Source organism: Punica granatum, chromosome 4, assembly GCF_007655135.1.
Source record: "Punica granatum isolate Tunisia-2019 chromosome 4, ASM765513v2, whole genome shotgun sequence".
In the NCBI taxonomy this organism is placed as follows: domain Eukaryota; kingdom Viridiplantae; phylum Streptophyta; class Magnoliopsida; order Myrtales; family Lythraceae; genus Punica; species Punica granatum.
The window spans coordinates 371,846-392,196 of NC_045130.1; the positions used below are offsets into that span (position 1 = coordinate 371,846).

General features: G+C 38.0%; 2 protein-coding genes across 3 annotated transcripts; both read right to left on the reverse strand.

Annotated features, from left to right (window-relative positions):
* Positions 1-3,386: 3,386 nt before the first annotated feature.
* On the reverse strand, positions 3,387-5,062 carry LOC116202625. The gene is made up of 2 exons (XM_031534222.1): positions 4,293-5,062; positions 3,387-4,104 (listed from the first exon to the last, which is right to left on the reverse strand). Exons 1-2 carry the CDS (start codon positions 4,661-4,663, stop codon positions 3,741-3,743), a joined length of 735 nt encoding a protein of 244 aa, XP_031390082.1. The 5' UTR covers positions 4,664-5,062; the 3' UTR covers positions 3,387-3,740.
* A 4,043-nt stretch (positions 5,063-9,105) lies between these two features.
* On the reverse strand, positions 9,106-15,186 carry LOC116204888. 2 transcript variants are annotated; one of them, XM_031537241.1, is made up of 14 exons: positions 14,459-15,186; positions 13,987-14,073; positions 13,259-13,368; positions 13,083-13,133; positions 12,771-12,942; positions 12,359-12,670; positions 12,057-12,260; positions 11,478-11,960; positions 11,156-11,365; positions 10,882-11,070; positions 10,633-10,796; positions 10,382-10,534; positions 10,094-10,172; positions 9,106-9,817 (listed from the first exon to the last, which is right to left on the reverse strand). In XM_031537241.1, exons 1-14 carry the CDS (start codon positions 14,852-14,854, stop codon positions 9,380-9,382), a joined length of 3,048 nt encoding a protein of 1,015 aa, XP_031393101.1. In that variant the 5' UTR covers positions 14,855-15,186; the 3' UTR covers positions 9,106-9,379. The 2 variants fall into 2 exon arrangements, with proteins under 2 accessions (XP_031393101.1, XP_031393102.1); XM_031537242.1 differs by having other exon boundaries at positions 9,627-9,831.
* Positions 15,187-20,351: the final 5,165 nt, after the last annotated feature.

Below are 20,351 nucleotides of genomic sequence, written 5' to 3' on the forward strand. Positions count from 1 at the left end.
CGAAAGTCACGAAGATACCAAATCTTCTTCTTCATACACACGGTTCACCATTCATACATCTAAAAAGTTTCGCCTCGGCAACAATGGATTCTACAAGAACACATCTGTTCTGCCCCTGGCGAGCTCACTCCCTACAAAATTAAATATTAGAGGCCTATTTTCCTCACAATCCCACCCTGTTGTCAGCAGCATTTCTAGTTCCCCTTTTATTGTCTTGCTTTCTTCCTTCCATTCGTCCAACAACAATACATTTTTAATTTATGTAACCAAACTACAAGATCCAAGAACCAATCATATCCTACTAACAGTCACCCAGAAGCCACGGCATCGGTCCTGGGTTTTGAGTCTAATAGCTGCTGCAGCTTCGCGCCCGCACTTGAGTTCTTCCTGTAAGTCTCGTCCTCTACCTTGCTGCTTCTGTCCATCGAGCCTGAGTAGTTGTTTACCCTAGGAAGGAGGTTTTCCGTACTTATAAGCACGGAACCATTCTAATTGAACTGACTATGTATTCTATCACCACTCTTCGCTGACTATGTATTCTGTCATCTCCAGCCCATCTATCTCTCGAACTCCGAAAAACCAACCTCGAACCCGATCCCAAGCAAGCGTCACTGTCCGAATCGAGAAATCGATGATCCCCTACTCCTACACCTTCAAATTGAAAATGCCCTCTTCCTGCTCAAAGCAATTTGGACTAAAGGGAACCTGCTTCTTAATAAAACCTGAACGACGATAATGTTTCTCGTGAGAATTTCAAGAGGCAACTTGTGCAAACAAAGCCTGTTGTCCACAAACCCCAGCACGCCTCTACATGGACACGGGACATAGAAGCCCAAACAATTTCGAGAACTTGGAGCGGAAGGACCATGGGGTGACGCACAGAGCAGGGAGACCAAAAATGGTTGTTGGCGACCTCGTCCGAGCAGTAGGGGCGCTGGCAGGTCCTCCGCCCCCTTCCCTCTCTTTGCCCTGCTTCCTAATGCTTGCTATGAATTCCCTTTTTTTTTCATTTTTATTGTTATTTTCTAATTTTCAAATGTAATTTTTTACTAAAAGCAATTAGTTTTGGATGGAAAAAGTAACGGTAGGACCAAATTGAGCAAAAGAGGTAATGTACGACGAAATCAAACAAAGACAAAGATTTAGGACGAAAATGAAAAAGCAACCAAAGGTTGAGGATCAAAAATAACTTTTTACGAATAATTTATTTTCAATCATGTAAAAAGTTGAGAAAAATTTATCGCGTAACACGTGAGACTGGTTTCGACGGACTATGGATCTCATTACTTATATACGATCCACTACTTATATATGCTTGCAACGAAATCTCCTACATGGTATTTAACATATATAAATCTTAATTCACACACGATAATTTTATTGTCAATAAAAATATAAATCCATTGATACATCGAGAATTCTTGAAAACAATATGAAATGATTATGATATGATACCCAGTTGTTATATATGAATTTCAAAGAAAAATAGTCATGATTCATCTCGTCTTACTTTTCTAGTGCTATTTATATACTATAATTTACTATTTACCTCTGCGAGGTAACATAGTTTGAAAAGTACACACATATATATATATATATATATATATACATTTTTTAAGGAAGTAAACTCATGTACTTACACTTAATCAGATATATGTAATATATATATATATATATTAATTATAAGCAATTAAAAATGTCCTTGTCTAGCAAGTTGACGGAGATAAAAATATTAATGCAAGCCTCTCCCGTATGAATAAACTACGCATATTACCTATCAAAGAAAAAACTACATAGCTCACCTTCGATCATCATTTTCATATCGAATTAGGTCGAGTCTTCCTTTGTTTTTTGGTGGAAAGACGGGGCAAAAGCCCAAGCTAAATTAAAAAATACAATAGCTAGTATGGAAGTCCTGGAAATATCGCCCAGCAATAGAAAATTTATGACATTTGGAACCGAATGCAAAAAATGAAAATCCGAAGGCAAAGAAATAACTGTTCTCGCTAGCCAATCCGCAAAACAATTGCCCTCTCTGAGGTCGAGTCATCTTTTAGAATTAGGGAATTCATAAAACTATGATAATTTTTTAGCCATTATGTTGATGAGTTTATGCATAAACACACACGCACATGCTATCTTACAGTCAACGTTGATTGCATGCATGAATGATTTGACCAAGGCTGTTATCATGCCTTTTTTTTTCCATCAAAGGGTAATGAAATCCATTCCACAGCAAAATCCAAATACAAACGAAAATATCCAAGCGTAAACTACCAGAGCGGAATACATCAATTGATTTGCCATGGAAAACTAGAAAGAAAGATACATGTAAAAAAAAATCTCATCAGGAAAGAACCGTACAATTGGAGATTGTCATCCTAAAACTAATAATCTTGATCATTAGGGGTGTAAACAGTTCTGGTGGGTCGGTGTCTCAAGTTATTTTTCAGGCTCCGAATTTTTCGGTTTGGGTATTTTTGGAGGTGAAACCCGACCAATAACCATATACTATATATACACACACAAAACAATTGCTATTGGGGTCAGGTTCTCGGGTAATCCAAGTTTACAAGTAAAAAATAAATTAAATTAAATTATAATGGCTTCTAAAATAGCAAGATATCGAACCAACTAGCCAAAATTCACTCAAGTGGACACTTAGCCACAAATAAAATACAATTAGCCACAATATACATCCAATTAGCCGGGGGAGGAGTGGAGTGAATTTGTGTTTTTCTAATTTTATTTTGATAATCTAATAAAATTTAAATTCGGGTCGGGCTTGTTGCATCTTTAGAACCGATACCCAACTCGAGAACCGAAATTGAAGAGGAAAACCACCCAAATTCTCACGTGGGTTTTCGGGTTGATTCGACTCATTTTCAAGTTTTGGGTATTTTCATTTTCCCCTACTGATCATGACCTTCTATCAAGATGTTGAATTCATAATCTTTTGCATGTATGTAAAAGCACTGCTGTCGGGCTTTGATCGTTGGATATATATCAAATCGTGTCCCAGTACGGTTAGAGAAAGTCCCATCGGTCGACTTAAAAAGGAATTAAACATGTCTTTCTCCATAATGATGAGGATGAGGATTCGATCAACAATGCCTCTCTTTTCTTTTCTTTTCTTTTTTTGGGGATAAGGGATAGAAATTTAATTAAATAAAAAGGGTGTCTAAGAAGTACAATCAAGAATGCCTTTGTCAAACTATCTCATAAAGTTTGTCGAAAGTGAAAGCAAGGAGTTTATGGCCCGTTATCCAAAGAGCTCGAAATTGCCACTCCAACATTATTTATGTTGATTTCGATCATTTATAAAATGATATTCGAATTTTGCATTCGCATGCAGTAATTTAGAGAGAAGAAAATATGACAATGAGTAGGATTTAAAGAACAAATATCGGATTAGAAAAATTTATGGGACAACATAACACGGAACAGACAAACAATCACTGGCTAATAGGCCATCTCTTCTACAATCAAATTGAATTCTTGGCGAATTGAGGGCTCTCAACTACCAAAACGGAATCGGCTCCGACTGAACTAAAACTAACGGTATCACCGGTGCCGTTGAGGAGCTCAGAATCCACTCAGCATCACTGACGGTCCACTGGTGGGTCCCGCGATCCGACGTGTCACGTGATTGATACTAACGCAGGCATGCTGCTGAAGGAGGGTCGTCGATGAACTCGTCCTGAGATGCAATCGGACGGTCACAAGAACACGATTTCAACTTATCTCTGAAGAAGTAGCCCGCACAGGAACCCGCCACCGATGGAAGCCCTCCGCGCGCTCTTTCCCGCCAACTCCCGTAACCCGTTCCACTCCTTGAGGACCGTTGATGCGGTTGAAGATGAGGAGGTCGTCGAATCACAGCCGTCCGAGAAATCGGCGGAGTAGCAGCAAGAGTTATCGCACGACTCGGCACAGGAGGTGAGCACCGCCTCGGAGCTCAACTTCTTGCGGCGGCGGCCCTCCCTTTTCGGACGGAGATTCTCTCCCATCAGGTCTCGGTAACCGATTGCCGTCCCTCCCTTCAGCGCCGCGAAATCCGAGCCGTTGATCAGTGTCGCCCCAAGGTTCAGCACCCCATGGATCCTTTTCATCAGGAAATTCACACTCATCAGAAAAGATATTATTAAAGAGAGAGAGAGAGAGAGAGAGAGAGAGAGAGAGAGAGAGAAGCAAAAGAAAAAAAATTAATTCCACATCCACATTGGGCCGGGGTTAAAAGTAAAACTAAAGATCCAAAGAAAAGAGAAGAGGGGCCAGATTGAGCCACTCACTTTCCCGATGGACGCCGGATTCCGAGGGCGGTGAAAGAAGGGGTTTTGGTGCCGGCATCGGAGGTGGAGAGGACGTTGCTGAGGAGCAGCCGAGCGGATCCAACGGGGTAGTCCCTGATGTAACCGACGGCGAATATGTCGACGGTGACAGCTGAGGTGTCGCCGGCGAGGAACTCGTTGGAGACCCGGAAGAAGAACTTGTCGTTCCAGGTGGGGTTCTCGCCCCCGACCCTGTCGACACGCGTCCGAAGCTTAGTGGCAGGGTCTACCCACACGACGGCGTAGGTCTCCGTGCGGCGCATGTTAGAAGGCGGCGGTTTCAGTTTCTGAGCGGAGATGATGTGGACTTCGAGGATCGAACGTCTTTCCATACTATTAACTACCCAGCTAGGAATAGCACTGTGAAGTGAGTAGTTAGTTTTACAAGGCCCAAACTCAAAGCAAGAAGAGAAGCAGATGGGGGGCGAAGGAAGAGCACCAGCTGCCGGCGACGGGGCCAGAAAGGCGGGACAAAAATCAAAGATTGGAGGGTCAATGGAAGAGTAGTATAAACTTAACACGTACGATCTTGGGGCAGAGAAGAAGAGTGTTCTTGTTGTTAGGGGAGAAGGGTCATGGGGAGAATTTCTTTAGGGTTTTGGGGTGGGAGGGAAAGGAGGAGATCTCTGGGTTGGATTAAGGGCAGGGGAGAAATTCTCAGGGGAAGTCAGTCCAGTCCGGTCCGGTCCGGTCCAGTCCAGTCCAGGGGGGCTTTTATTTTATTTTTAGCAGCGCAGAAGGGAAGAGCGGAATATTTCTATATATATATTGGTTGGTTCAGGTTCACGTTTGTTTCCTTAATTAACATCGGCAGCTCGAGTCTAGTTAAAGGAAATTTCCTGAAAAAGAAAATTGACATTCAGTTATCTCTTGATTACTTCTAATTCTATACCCTCCTCATAATCAATTTAAAAATTCTAAGAGTGCGTTTGGATTCAAAGTTAAAGTAACTTTGATTTTGATTTTAATTTTGATTTTAATTGTGAAAAATGACAAATGAGATATGATTATAAATTTGATTTGAGAAACGTGTGTTTTTATTGTGTAGTGTGTTGAGTTAAAGTTAAAATTAAAATTTTTTACTTGGGAAATGTGTGTTTTTGTTGTGTAGTGTGTTGAGTTAAAGTTAAAATTAAAATTAAGTGTTTGGAAATCCAAACAGGGCATAATAATTCAAAACTCTCTCTCACAATGGTGATATAAATTTTAAGGTTTTAGGATTTTAAAAAGACGTTGTATTGTCCTCTCTCTCTCTCTAAACCCTCTCTAAACAGAGCCCTCCTTCCAGCCTCCCCTATCGGCGCGTCTGGTGCCCTCTCCCTTCCTCCTCGATGCGCAGGTCCCACCCCCTCCACCGATGGTTGTATATATCCTCCATTGGAGATCTCAATGGCTTTTGCCCGACCGGCCTAGTCCGGTTCTCTTCCCCTCTCTTGATTACTTCTAATTCTATACCCTCCTCATAATCAATTTAAAAATTCTAAGGGTGCGTTTGGATTCAGAGTTAAAGTAACTTTGATTTTGATTTTAATTTTGATTTTGATTGTGGAAAATGACAAATGTGATATGATTATAAATTTGACTTGAGAAACGTGTGTTTTTATTGTGTAGTGTGTTGAGTTAAAGTTAAAGTTAAAATTTTTTACTTGGGAAATGTATGTTTTTGTTGTGTAGTGTGTTGAGTTAAAGTTAAAATTAAGTGTTTGGAAATCCAAACAGGGCATAATAATTCAAAACTCTCACTCACAATGGTGATATAAATTTTAAGGTTTTAGGATTTTAAAAAGACGTTGTATTGTCCTCTCTCTCTCTCTAAACTCTCTCTAAACAAAGCCCTCCTTCCAGCCTCCCCTATCGGCGCGTCTGGTGCCCTCTCCCTTCCTCCTCGATGTGCAAGTCCCACCCCCTCCACCGATGGTTGTATATATCCTCCATTGGAGATCTCAATGGCTTTTGCCCGACCGGCCTAGTCCGGTTCTCTTCCCCTCTCTTTGATAACTATCTTAGGTTCAAGTTTTTTCTCCCCCTTGTCCGGTGCGCGGCCACGAACTTCACTTCTGCTCCATCCGATGAAGATCTTTGACAAATGAAACTCCACAGGACTAACGTTCGAGATAGCAGCTTAGACTTCGACTGAGATGGCGCCTCATATCCTTGAAGAGCCATACTTGATATTCTTGGATCTAATCGAATCTTCAAAGATCCAAGCTTTTCCACCAAGATTTGAGCCAGATCTTCAAGATTTAGGGTCAGTTCTCACTGAATAAACCATAATCTTTGAAGATTAGTGGAGGATCTCGCTAGATCCGCTTGTATTTTGGTCTTTACAGGTTTGGGTCAACAGCCTTTGAGCTCCTACAGCCCATTCTAGGCCGTGATATGCCGATAAACGACTACCTTCGATGAGGTTTTTCCATTCATAGCCCTCTGCTAGCTATATGTAGGGCCCGAGGTGTTTTTGTCGAAGTCTTCTCGACGATGTGGTAAGCTCGATAGAGCTGAGGTACGCTCAAGGCCCTACTGTTTAGCTCTGCTTCGAAAATTCTTCGAAGTTCTGAAGTAGATTCCTAAGGCTCGAAAAAGGATTATTGAACCCATTCCAGTCTTCACTAGGGATCCTTTTGGCCGGTAGTAGGTTTAGATCTAGGTTTTAGAGGGCTTAAATACAATATTTGTGTTGAATTCTTGGGTGATTTTTGCCTTGTATTTTCCTTGTGGTTAACCTAGGAGGTTCCATCTATTGTCCTTGTTGTGTAATTTTTTTTGAACATTTTCCTTTGTACCTTTCTAACTAATGAATTAAATCCTCATTAGTACCGAGCAAAAAAAAAAGATGTAAATTACCCATCCTGTGACTATCCATCTATATATATATATATATATCTCAACCTAATGAATGGGATAGAATAGTAAAAATTTTAGTAATTCATATCTATCTATATCTATATATACATATATGAAAGTAAGGACAAGATGGCTCGGTCAGATAGCCTCGTAACATTCTATTTCTGAATGAAATTTTCTCGATTTTTTGAGTTTTAAAAATTTTAAGTTATTTTTTGTTATAAATTATCAACAAAATCTTTCGAGATTATTTCATGTTATAAATTATAATATTCCATTTTAAAAAATCAAAAATACCAAAAGATCTTTCGAATATTACTGTGATCTCCAATTGAAGGCAATCTCATCAAATTATTTTCGGTTATAAAATCTTTCGAAATTATTACAAAATCATATTATATTTTTTTATAGATTCTTTTTGGTGCATTATAAATAGTACAAATTGAGACGTTCAACCAATTTAAGCGCCTTAGGTTGCTGAATTTCTGAACCTGGATTAAGGTACTCTTTGAATTTAGCACTGAAAACGTTTATTGCCGAGTTTTATTTTTTCTTTTTTCTGGTTGCTTTTGCTGGATCGATGAGATTAGGGATACAAGTTTGAACACATTTTTTTTCAAACCTTTTTTTTATTTAATTCTAAATTATAATTCTTAATTGTAGGTTTACATGTATTAAAATTTGTTATTTTTATTTTTCATGATGTCTTATAATTTATTTATGTGCTAATTTATCTATAATGATCTAACCCGGGTGTCCCTTCTTGCAGTATCCTTTTCAATCCTTAGCTGATATATAATTCTCTACTTGACAAAATGTTTCTATTGAACGATCCAATTTCTCTTTCAAATTCGTATTCATAATTACTTTTCAGATTGATAAAATTATCCGGTGCAACGCACGGGATCCATGACTAGTGTTAATGTATTATAAAGAAATTCAATCATCATCATCATTATTATTAGAGTAAATTACACTAGTGGTCCAAAATATTTTACAAATATTTCATTATGGTCCAAAAAAATTTTTTCGCTACATGATGGTACAAAATGTTTCAAAATTGTTTCATGATGGTACAAACCGTCAATTGTTTCAAAATTGTTTTATGATGGTACAAACCGTCAATTTTTTAAAATATTTTTTAAAAAAATTAATAATTTTTTAAAAAAATAATTTTATAAAAAATTTAAATTTAATATTAAAATTATTTTTAATTTAATATTAAAATTATTTTTAGAATTATTTTTAAAATTTTTTAAATTTTTAAATTTTTAGAATTATTTAAAAAATTTCGGCCATGTCAGCAAGGAGGTGACACGTAGTAGCCACGTCAGCGTCGGCTTGACGGTTTGTACCATCATGAAAAACTTTGAAATATTTTGTACGATCATGTAGCGAAAAAAACTTTTTGGACCATAATGAATCATTTGTAAAATATTTTGGACTATCAGTGCAATTTACCCTTATTATTATTGTTGATTTCTCGTTCTGAAAATTTTTGTACAACAACCTTGGAAGAAACAGGCTCGACAATCTAGTTCAATGTATGTGGGTATTAGGAGAATTATTAAGCACACCATATACGGAGTATAATAATGAGTGACATTTCTGATAATACCTTCTACAGATTCCCAATAAGACCACGAGGTTTCGGCCAAGACTATTCTTATTGTTGCGCATCAACTTATACCATTCAAGAAGCCCTTTAACGAGTTTCTAGCCTGCCAATTATATTGCATCTCGTGGTTAAAGCCCAACATGCAATCTCGTGGCTCAAGCCCGACAAGCTCCAAGAAAAAGGAACCGCAATTTAGGATTTCTTTCATGAAAAAACCTTTCACTTTGAATTAGCAAAAATCCTCATCATTGCATTGTCAACTCCCTGAGAGGTAGCATATTATTCATAACGACGAATCTCACACCAATAAAATGAGAAGAAAAATCAACTAGTGGCTAGAAGTAGAACAAGAGATACTAAGTACCCAAAAGGGGAGGGGAAGAGAGAGAGAGGGAGACTAGTATACATTTCAAGTATCAATCCCTCATAAACATCAGTCACCAGAAGGGATGCAACTTACAAAAAGTAAACTAGAAACACACTCATCCAATGATGCATCCCTCCCAGGCAAAAAAAATCGAATTGAAAAATGAACGAACAAACATATAGACGGAAAGAATTTAAATGTGACTAATATGAACAGTGGTCATAAAATCCTTGTCGAATTGGAATTCTCCATCTCCTCAGGGGGCGGTTTTATGTACTTCCCTAGAGCTTTCTGGCGCTGCCTTCTCTTGATCCTCTCGATTTTCTCCCTACTCTGCTGTTTCCTCCTCTCCTTCTGCTTATGCCTTTGGCTTCTCTCTCTCTCTAATACTCCTTGCCAGAAGACTTCACCCGTGGAAGGCCAGAGCCACCTTCTCTTGGGGCTGTCAGAGTCGAACTCCTCGGCATAGTCTTCATCCATGCTCTTCAATGTCGCATATGAGAACCATTTGATCCACATCTGCCCTTTCCTTTTCTGTAACCTGTGTTGTTCCTGCATTAGACCGCTCTGTGGGTCCACAGAGACCATCCTCCTCGCGCTATGGTACGCCCAAACATTCACGAGCAGCTCGAGCACCCTAGAATAGCAATGCTTGTCCTGCATTTAACCAACTACCACAGTATGATTATCTTTTATATCACTAAAAGAAAAAGATCCGCCTCGCTAATATCTCTTATAGTATGATTCAACAATAACCCCACCCACCCACCCAACCCCCCACCTCTTCTTTTTTTTCCCCCCTCCCCCCTCCTCGTTTTCAATAACTACTTTTGTATAACAGAACGGTACGTATTTTCATACAAATTATCATAATTCATATCATATTGGCAAAGGAGAAGATAACAAGTTAGTTTGAGACTGAAGTCAATTTACTTTGGAGAAACTCAGATAACAGTGCCCAGTCCGGTGATGCTCATTGTACATCTGCGCGTCCAGTGCATCCACAAACATCCTGCATAATCATCGTAATAGTAACTCTTTAATACAGATATGCCGTCCTATAATGACCCTTTTAGAGCCCGATATATGAAAATATAATGAAAAGGATAAGGGGCACAACTTGATTGTACAGAAAATCACCTCTCCTTTTCCTTATTTTCTTTGTTTTAGAAGTAGAGAAACTTGGAAAATGCACCCCTTTTCCAAAATCAAGCATAATACCTTGAAAACATGGTGAATTCTAGGAATGACTTCGTAGGCAAAGCCCAGCTCTGCATCACAGACCACGTGCCACCATCACTGGGCATGGGAGGCAAATTGGTTAAATCATGCTTGAAGCCGTACATTCTCTTGAGAGCCTCTGAGAAGGCGAACCTTTAAAATTGAAGCAGCGTCAGGACAGAAGATCAGAATATATATGTATATTTCGTGAAGAATTAAATCCATGAAAGGAATTCCATCATGATACTAACTTGCAATTTCCTGCGTTTACAGAATCACAAAAGGACCAAAACTCCTGTTGCATAGGGTTTCTCTGGTCCTTGTCCATTCGAACCCAAAAGTACAATGCATCCCCATACTTCTTTGACTGGATCGAATTCAATAATGCAGTTTCAGCAACTGTAGACAAGCTCGCCTGCATATATATCCAACCAAACCCATCATCAAGATAATACTCCTTATTGCACTGACTTCGTGGATCTTTTGAAGCACAACAATACCTTCCTTGCAGTAGCCCTCCAAGACTGGAAACCTATCCAAGCATTCTTGTGTATGCGATCGATTCTGTTGGAAATACCAAAGTAGGCACCATAATCACCTAGAACATCCCGATAGTAAGGATCATTGAGAATCAGGAGACGAGAAGGCCCATCAATATCGTCGCCCCCGGGTCTTCGACCTTTAGTCGACTGGAGATTTTGAAGTGAAACAATCAGCACTAAGTTCGAGAAAAGGATGAATAGTTTAGAAACTGAAACGTGTTTGGAAACTCACCAGCCCAATTCCACGATAAAGGGAAGTGACGTGCAGAAAAGGCCAGGTTCCTTCCCCTAAGAAAGGTTCATAGATACATAGGGGTTGACCAGTCCGTTCAAGCTCTCGTTCGTCCCTTTCTCGAAGATCACTCTTGGCCCTGTCAGCTCTTTTGGCACTCCGATAAACATCTTCCCACGTACCATGACTTTGATCTGTTCGATCCTTCAACTGCATCACAACCCAAGGAATGAAATGGATGATCTCGAATGGGAATCAAAGTAAACTGGAGATTGATATCTATATATGTGTGGGTGCGTGTTTTTCCTTAGGTATCCCTTACCTCGTCATCCTCTCTTTTCTTTCTAGCAGCAGCCAGCTCGGTAGATTTCTGGTCCTCCCATATGCTATACACAAATGGTTCTTCACCGGCTGTCATGCCTGAGCTCTCTCTGTGAGTTTGGTTCCACTCCACTTCAACCGTGTCAAGAAAGCTGAAGCTTCCCGACGTGCTATTCTGATATATGGGCCCTGCCCCTGTTACAAACATATCCCACATCCACTTTTTCTTAAATTCAGAAGGAAGATCACCGATAGACTTGGGACGTGCAACTTCAGATGGGAGCCTGAGGACAGTCTGAAGCAGCCATGCATAGCCTTCTACGGCATCTGAGACCATAAAATCTCTAGCAGTTACTTTTGCATGCAAGGCAACATCTTGAGCTAGAGACGATAATTTTCCTTTTGAGACCAACTGCTTTATGATTTGTCTCAATGCCTTAACATTGTCCTTGGGAAAGAGGAAGCCATTCACCCTGTCATCAACCTAATTGTTATCACCAACGAAGTCAGTGTGTTGTTTTAAATTCTCAAACCAGACCAGTTATAATCAGAGTAATGTAACACTGATAATGTTTCATACATATTTACTGATCATGGAGAGCTTGGGGGCTATGATCGGCTTCCCAAAGCACATGGCTTTGACCAAAATTTCAGGGAAAGACTTCTCTTCGAGAAAAGATCCATATACCACAAGATCAGCTTCACTCAAGAATCTGTCAACATTGTCATCAACAGACTTGTGCTCCACAGTTCCTCCGGGGTATTTCAAATTCTGGGCAATAGCCTGCGAAAAGAAAAAGAAAGTTCACCAGTTCATCCATCAGACTCTTGAAATATATGCCAAGAAAACGGAAATCCTCAATAGATTTTTGCCAACTATACCTCCACGGCCACGCTGTAGTTGCTACTTGAAGTTCCACAGAAAATGAGAACTCGGAGACGAGATGTTGGATCATTATTACAGTCTAGTAGAAGTGGTTGTATAGCCTTCAGAACTAGGGCATGCTCCAACCAGAGACCCTTGTAGAAAAACCGACTTCCAACAATGGTGATCACAAAATCTTTAGATCCTAGACCGTTCTCCTCACGTGGTTTTCCTTCGTTAAGGGCCACAACAGAGTCCACTTCCAGTGCTTCAGCAGGAGATCCTGGGACCACAAAAAAGTTTCCGCTGTCGAATGTGGAGAAGACCATCTGCAGCAGTAGGTGACAAAAACAGTATTTAATTTCACATGTTTCTGACCTTCTAATGTTGGGAATAATACAAAATCTATATCCAATTAGAGCTTGTTACTGGTAGGGCATAGTTGGGGAAGACAACAGCAGTGGCCCGATTAAAGATCTTTTTCCAACTGTTTAGGAGCTCCTGCTGCCCGCTTGAATTGTATTCTCTTAAGCGGACAGCAAGAGCAGCATCATTTATGGTCCACAAGAGAGGCAAAGACTTGAATGGCTCCTGCAGGAAACTGTAGAAAGTAAAATCATTCAACTCATCAAACAAAGACAAAGAAACGTATCTGCCTCTCATTAAATTTTTGTTGATCCCATTAAGCAGGGAGGTTCGGAAGTTACATAAGAATTAGTTACAGGGCAGGCATAAAGTTACCAAGATAAGACACCCTTAGCTTGAAGAGAGTTGACTACTATGCCATCGAAGCTGCATTTGGCATGCAGATCAGTCAGACGCAGGGAAGCCGATAAAATCGATTAAATATAAGAGCATTCTTAGAATATGGGGCACAAACACAAAAGTGGGTAAGAGACTAGCAGCAAGGGGCATACTTCAGCCAATCAATGCCAATATTTTTGGTGTCAACAGACTGGATGATGGTCACCGGGACTCCCAAGTTATTCCAAACATCATATGCAGGACCACCTTTAAGGGAATAAACCTGGAAACATAGCGCTGAAGTTGAGTTTTACAACAAACACCTGGTGGAAGCATAAGAGAAATGCTTTAAGGTCATGTCACAAAAACAGAGATAGCTATGAGCCTCCCTGTAGTGACTAGCGAGACCATCTTAAAAATTACGAGCTAAAAAGAATTCTGACTTAGCACGTAGTTGTCATTTAATCCCCTTAATATTGATAAGGTAGGGGATTTGCTTACTTGTCCATATGCAACAATAGCACCAAAAATCCAATCAACATGCCATAATTGCGGATGATTTTATATATAGAAGGTTTGATGGTGTGCATAAATATGTTTGATAGATATATCAAAGTGAACGGTAGAGTAGGAGCTCCCCGACGTTTTATAAATTTTTGAAATGCTAGCAAGACATTTTGGGATTGCCATTTTTACCACCGAGACCAAATTTAACGTTATTATTTCACAACTCCTTTATCATTATCCATCAAAATATGGGACGCAGAATGCTCCACCGAAAGGACATATTTTTCTCAAGCTTAACTCATTTCTACACAGAGACCTAAATTGGCAGCAGAAACAATAAAACAATGAGCTTTGTGCAAAACATATACAACAAGCTTCAAAATAGATGACTAACCTGAATTTCGTAACCTAGCTCACGTAAGGCTGTTCCAACAGTGACCATCAGTATCTGCTGCTGATCCAGCAAGAGATCGGCAAAAACCTTTTATCAAAGATAACGATAAATCAAATTAATTCAAAGCATGTACTAAGACAATGAAATAGGCAACTTCCCTAGAGCGTACCGACATAACAACCAAACCAGGTGACACCAACCCGGATGCTACACATGGAACTACCATAGAGAAAACGCGAAACATAAGGTACATAACAATAGGCCAACCGCGGATTACAAGAACGGCAAGCCCTCAAAGCGAATCAAGTACAGACTACGCTTGGAGCGAACTAAGGCAATGAAAAATAATGGGATTGACCCGAAAAGCCGGATAAACCGCAATGCAGTTTTCAAGAATGAAGGTGTATTCATTTACCCAAAAATAAAAAAGAATGAAGAGGTGTATCATCAAGAATGGAGGCATATAACTGACCAATGCAAGCTGGGGTTTCCGGTAATGGAAACGACGGAGTGTCACATTGAAAGCAGAGAAACGCTTCAACTCGACAGCTTCTCTCTGGAACCTGTGCACAAGCTTTGAAGGCTCAAATCTGATGACGTCTTCCCCAAAGTCCAATCCCCCAATTTTTTCCCTCAAGAAGACCAAATCGCGGGGATTGACATTCATATCCTTGAGCCCGGGCAAGAACATGGTGAAGAGGACGACGAAGAACAAGAAGACGGCGACCGAGCATACCCACTGAAGGTAATCGAGCCTAAAGCGGGCGAATTTCGATCTGGGTCGGGACCGAGCAGTTGAAGAGACGGAAGGAGAGCGGAGAAGAGGGTCTCTCTTGACGGGAGGGATCCCAGCTTCCAGACAACCCATTGGCGTTTTCTCAGCTAGCGTTGCCGTCGTCCCATCAGATTCACTCACTTCACAGGGAGGGGGGAAGTGAGATTGAATCGAAAGGAAATAGAAACGCTTACTGGGGGAATCGCAGTGTAAGAAGCAAGAAGCGCCACAGGGATGGGAAAAGGTCGGTTCTTGAATGGGCGACTGTGTTACAGAAAAGTGATTGGGAGTTGGGAAAGAGGAGGAGATCGGAGTGAGATGCTTGTGAGCCGAGTAAAAGGTTGACGGACGGACGGACGGACGGACTGAGGGGGAAGAGAGAGAGCGAGTTTTGTGGGCGATGGGAGAGTTGAGTTGAGCTGAGCGGAGCTGACTCGACGCGACTCTTTAATAGTCAGGAAATTGTCAAACAGAAGTAAAAAATAATAATAATAATAATAATAATAATCGGTTAGAAATGGACAGATATATGTGCATAGATATTCCATCGAGAATTTCCTCTATTGTTCTTCTTCTCTTTCTTTTTTTCTTTTTCTTGAATTTACTGCAAACGCATTTTATTTATTTATTTATTAGGGTGCAATCCGCGCAATGCCGTGTCTTAAAAGAATTTTTCATTAATATTTGGTTTATCAAATTAGTTTATATAATGATCAATACATAGCAAAGCTGAAACCAATAATAAAATTACACATGTATAAACATTATCCAAATTTTTAAAAATATCATGCTAATTAATATGCCATATGATATAAAATTTAACATTTTCCTTCAATAATCCTAAATAAAATTTTCATTATTACTAAATAGAAAATCACAATCACAATATAATAGGTCATAATTGACATTGCCAATTTGACTTAGACGAACTATACTTATAGTGTATGAGTCCGAAATTCATTAAAATTATCTCATGGTCACGACAAAATCAATGTCAGGTGAGGGTCCGAACTATACTTATTGGTTTCCATCCACGGTCTCGTTGGATTTAAAAAGGAGTGATGTTTTATTTGTAAAAGAAAAAAAATGAAGAATAAAAGGAAAAAGAGATTATGGATAATGTAAAATTGGGAAAACAAATAAAAAGGAAACTAAGTTGAGCTACCAAGAATCGAACCCGTGAGCAAGGGTTCTCCAGGAGGGGAGGAAAATATGATGAGCCCCAAGTGCAAGTAAATCAGAAACTTCCAGTGTATGGAAAAATGTCTCACTCGCCATCATATTTCTTATTGGGACCTGTTATTATAATAATAATAATAATAATAATAAGAACAACAACAATGATAATGATAAATATAATAGATTTCACCCCAAGTTTTCTTCATATTGTAATATCCGATATCTATTGTTTCTATACAGAGAAAACGAAATTGGAAAATGGGTACCCATAAATAAGTTTGTCTTTCCTAACCCCCTAAAAAAAAAAAGGAAAGTATTGTTTTTTAGTGGGTTGACCTGGCTCGACTAGATTAGTTAGGACCTAATTTGACTTTTGGATATTATGATTCACACTAAAAAAAAAAAGTCCTACTGAATGAAAAAAAAAATGTATTAGCAATGGAGTGAGTAGCTCTATGTCAGCAGGCATTAACAATTACTACTATGCGACACCCACACGATGCCGCGGTCGGGAAAAAGTTTTCTTTGATATTTTGATTTATCATAGTAATTTTATATATATATAGTTCTTACTGGTTATTTAAATAAGTGTAATCTTGTATATATATTTTTATTAATTACTTAAGTGAAAAGATGATGAACTCTTGATTCATTGTGAATGATTCATATTTTTAAAAATTTGTACTAATTAATATTTCATAGGTATTAAAGAAAACATTTTTGCGGCTAATTTTAATTTATTTTTTAAATATTTGTAATTAGAAAATTATGATTACAATATAACAGTGATTGCTAACTTTAAATAGACAAATTTTACTTATAGTATTTGTTCAAAATTCACAAAAATCATTTCGTGGTCATAGCCAAATTCCATAAGCGATAATTAATTTTAGTCAACAAGCTTATGCAGCCTTGTGTTTCACCGTAAATAATAATATTTCTAATGTTACAAATAAAAAGAGATTACTTATGATGATAAATTGAAGTACACATCTTACCAATATGGGTCGGCTTGGTTTAGGAGAACTTTTTAGATACCCTGTAATACACACCATAAAAATAACATGTGCGCTTCAACTAATTAAGAAATTATATTAATTAAGGTCTTAGGTGCGGGTCTTATGATGAGGAAAAAACAATAATTAAGAGAAACTTATCCCCTAGTCAGGTTGCTTGCATAGTATTGGACTTTAGGATACTGTGCAAGTAAAATAATATGTATGTGTACTTTAATTAATTAAGAAATTGGAAAATATTGAAATTTTAAAATATATATATATATATATATATATATTGTGGTTGTCCTGCAAGTAAGGGAACAGACCCTACTCACCCTATAAGAAGGATGGACCTGTTTTAATTTTCTTTATTAGTGGTTAGAACCCCTCACAATGCTGCAAGAGAAAATTTTCATAATAATCATATCATATCATAATTTATGAATCTTTTAAAACTTTTGTGTTTAAATTTTTTTGCCAACACTTCAACTGATTTTTTAATGGACATATTGACTCTCAAAAATCATGTGGAATACATTTTTACTCTATTGCTATCTTTTATAAATTTATCTAGTTTATTTATGTTACAAAAGATGCACTTTTACTCTTCTAATAATAATATTTTACAAAGTAAAATTGAGGACTAATTTCAAAAAAAAAAGTTACTTTGTTGTCCTTTCACGACTTTTTCTTGAAAGCCTGCAAAATGCATAAAAATAAGAAAAATAAAAACAATGCAAATAATTAAATAATATTAATAAAAAAATCCTATTAGTGTTTTGCAGTCTTTTATTAATTTATGTTATCAATTTTTTTTATGAAAGATACGCATTCTTCTTTTATGTACATTATGATATAGATGCACTTTCACTCCTCTAATATTAAGATTTAGCAAGAAAAAGATTGGCTAATTTTCAAATACATATATATGATTTTGAGGTCCTTTCACGTTTTTTCTTTTTTCTAAACAATTAATTCATGGCAACTATCGGCACCATTGTATAATTATTCATGAACTAAGGATTCAAAATTACAAGGAAAAAAAAGTGTTACTAACATTGCATGGTGCAGGTGGTTCAAAGTGTGTTCCCCTTAAATAAGATTTCAGGTTCGACTATTGTAAATATACGAAATTCATGATTGAAAAGAGTTACCATTTTAGTGGACTGATTCTGCTCGAATTAAATTAGTAAGAACTCGTTGAACTTTGAAATAATATGACGTAAGACCCAAATGCATTAAAAAATAAATAAATAAAATATATTATGTTATTATAAAATATAAAAAAAGACAAAAAAAAACCAAAAAGCGTATAAAAAACTGGTCTACTCGCCTTCTGAGGGAGATGGACAAGTTTTTATTGTTTTATAGATAGATAGATAGATAGAATGCGGTGCAATCTCATCGTAATCACAAAACTACGAAAATAAATAAATAAAAGCATCTACTTCTCAATTATGACAGATATGGTGGCATGAAGTAAAACGAATGAATATATACTTACGGTGATGCAGAAATACAATTAGAATCCCAGTGATTTTATGTCATGTAGTTAGTCTACCAAGCTACAAACCATGTTGATAAATGATGCTTGCTTGCGTTGCTTTTTCCCCGACAAAAACGGTTCTTTCGTTTTTCTTTTTACTGCATGCGTCTGCCTTGTAAAATTAATTTACACCCACATTATACAGACGAAACGACAATTACAAATCTAAGAAACAAACAAATTAATCAATAAACAAGCCTTCTCTATTAATTAATTAGGAGAAAAACGAGAAGACACTTATACAGCCATTGACAAATAAGTGGCTCCTACTTTTAATCGAAAAAGATTTAAAAAATTAAATTAAAAAAAAAAAAAAGAACTTGCTTGAGTTGCATTTTATATATCTGATCTGACATAATGCACGACTGGAGACCAGCAGCTGTCATACATGTGGATGGAACATTTTAATCTAATCTCAATCTCATTACAATTAATTAAATTTGTTTTCCTGTTATTCGCTCGCTCACTCATACAGTGTTCACTCGTGTTATTGTCCCGTCAGCATAAACGCAAACCAGGGAATTTTTCAAGTTGTAAATAAATAATTGTAAATAGTGAAATTCCAACATAATCCTCGCCAGAGCCAAAGCATTGAATAGAAATGGAGCAATGATCAGATTGAGACGATCGTAACATAATATTGTTCAACCGTTCCTTCAATTTCTTTCTACCTAAAAAACATAGCAGTTCAACCGTTACGTGAAGTCGTGAAATATAACAAACCAACCTCCCTCTTCCCATATTTGTTACTTGTACAACAAGACCCGCCCAGAACTCCTCCAGCCCAGTTAGAAGAAGAAAATTAAAGCGACCTACAGAAAGTCCTGCTTTTCACCCTCCTCCTGGCAAATCGATTGATCTCTGCAGGGAGAAATAATCTAGAATCAGAATGAGCGTAAAAACTTGAATCCAGTTAAAACACGCCACCAGCCTCTAAATAGTTCATCGATGGTCATAATCTGCAGACTGTAACAGTACTTGAAAGGAATCTGCATATATCTAATATTCGAGCGAGCGATTATTCATCCGCTAACCACGAAGAAGTTACGTAATGAAACAGATATGTACGCCCCGATGCTGATGCCACAGCAACCATGATATCAAAGTGAAGGCATATATTTTGTGCGCGCGCGCTCTTGTATAGATATACAATCTGGTCTAAGAAAGTGATTCCATGCCATGTGCTCTTACTTACATGGGAGCTCATGCATGCACGAAAACTCAACAATAAGATAGGCTTTGGCCAAGTTCGCCTGAGCTGAACCGGCAATTGAGAAGCTCTTTCCCCCAAGGCGCCGACACTGGCACTGGAGGAAGCTAGGTATGTTTGTTTTGCACCAGATGGGCCTGTCCTGTGACTGGATGTCAAAACGAAGCCGATGTTAATAGAATAAGGAAGTAAATACGTGGCCGCCCACATGCGCAGGCTAGAGTTTTTATCCATATATATATATATAGTGACTCTATTGGAAGGGGTATGCATGTAACACGAAATTTTATTGGTGTGGCTAACATTGTTCATTAGGAAGTTAGTTTTTTATTTTTATTTTTTTGATTTGCGATTTTGGTAAAATTTTTCCGTTTATATTGTGAGGCACGGGTGTTTACAGAATAGTATGTTGGATATACATTTTTATACCTCTCAATAATGGGAGATCCCCTGGTCCATAAGATAATATGTTTTATATTAATATCGTGAGACAATGAAAACGTATATTCACAAGCGGTGAATTTTTCTTTTATATAAATATATAAACATCGAAAAATGTTCTTCCACCGAAAACTTTCGTAGTAAAAACCTGAGAATGTCTATAACAAATAAAATGCCCCTACATTTTATGAAAATTACAAATCTGCCATCCCCGCT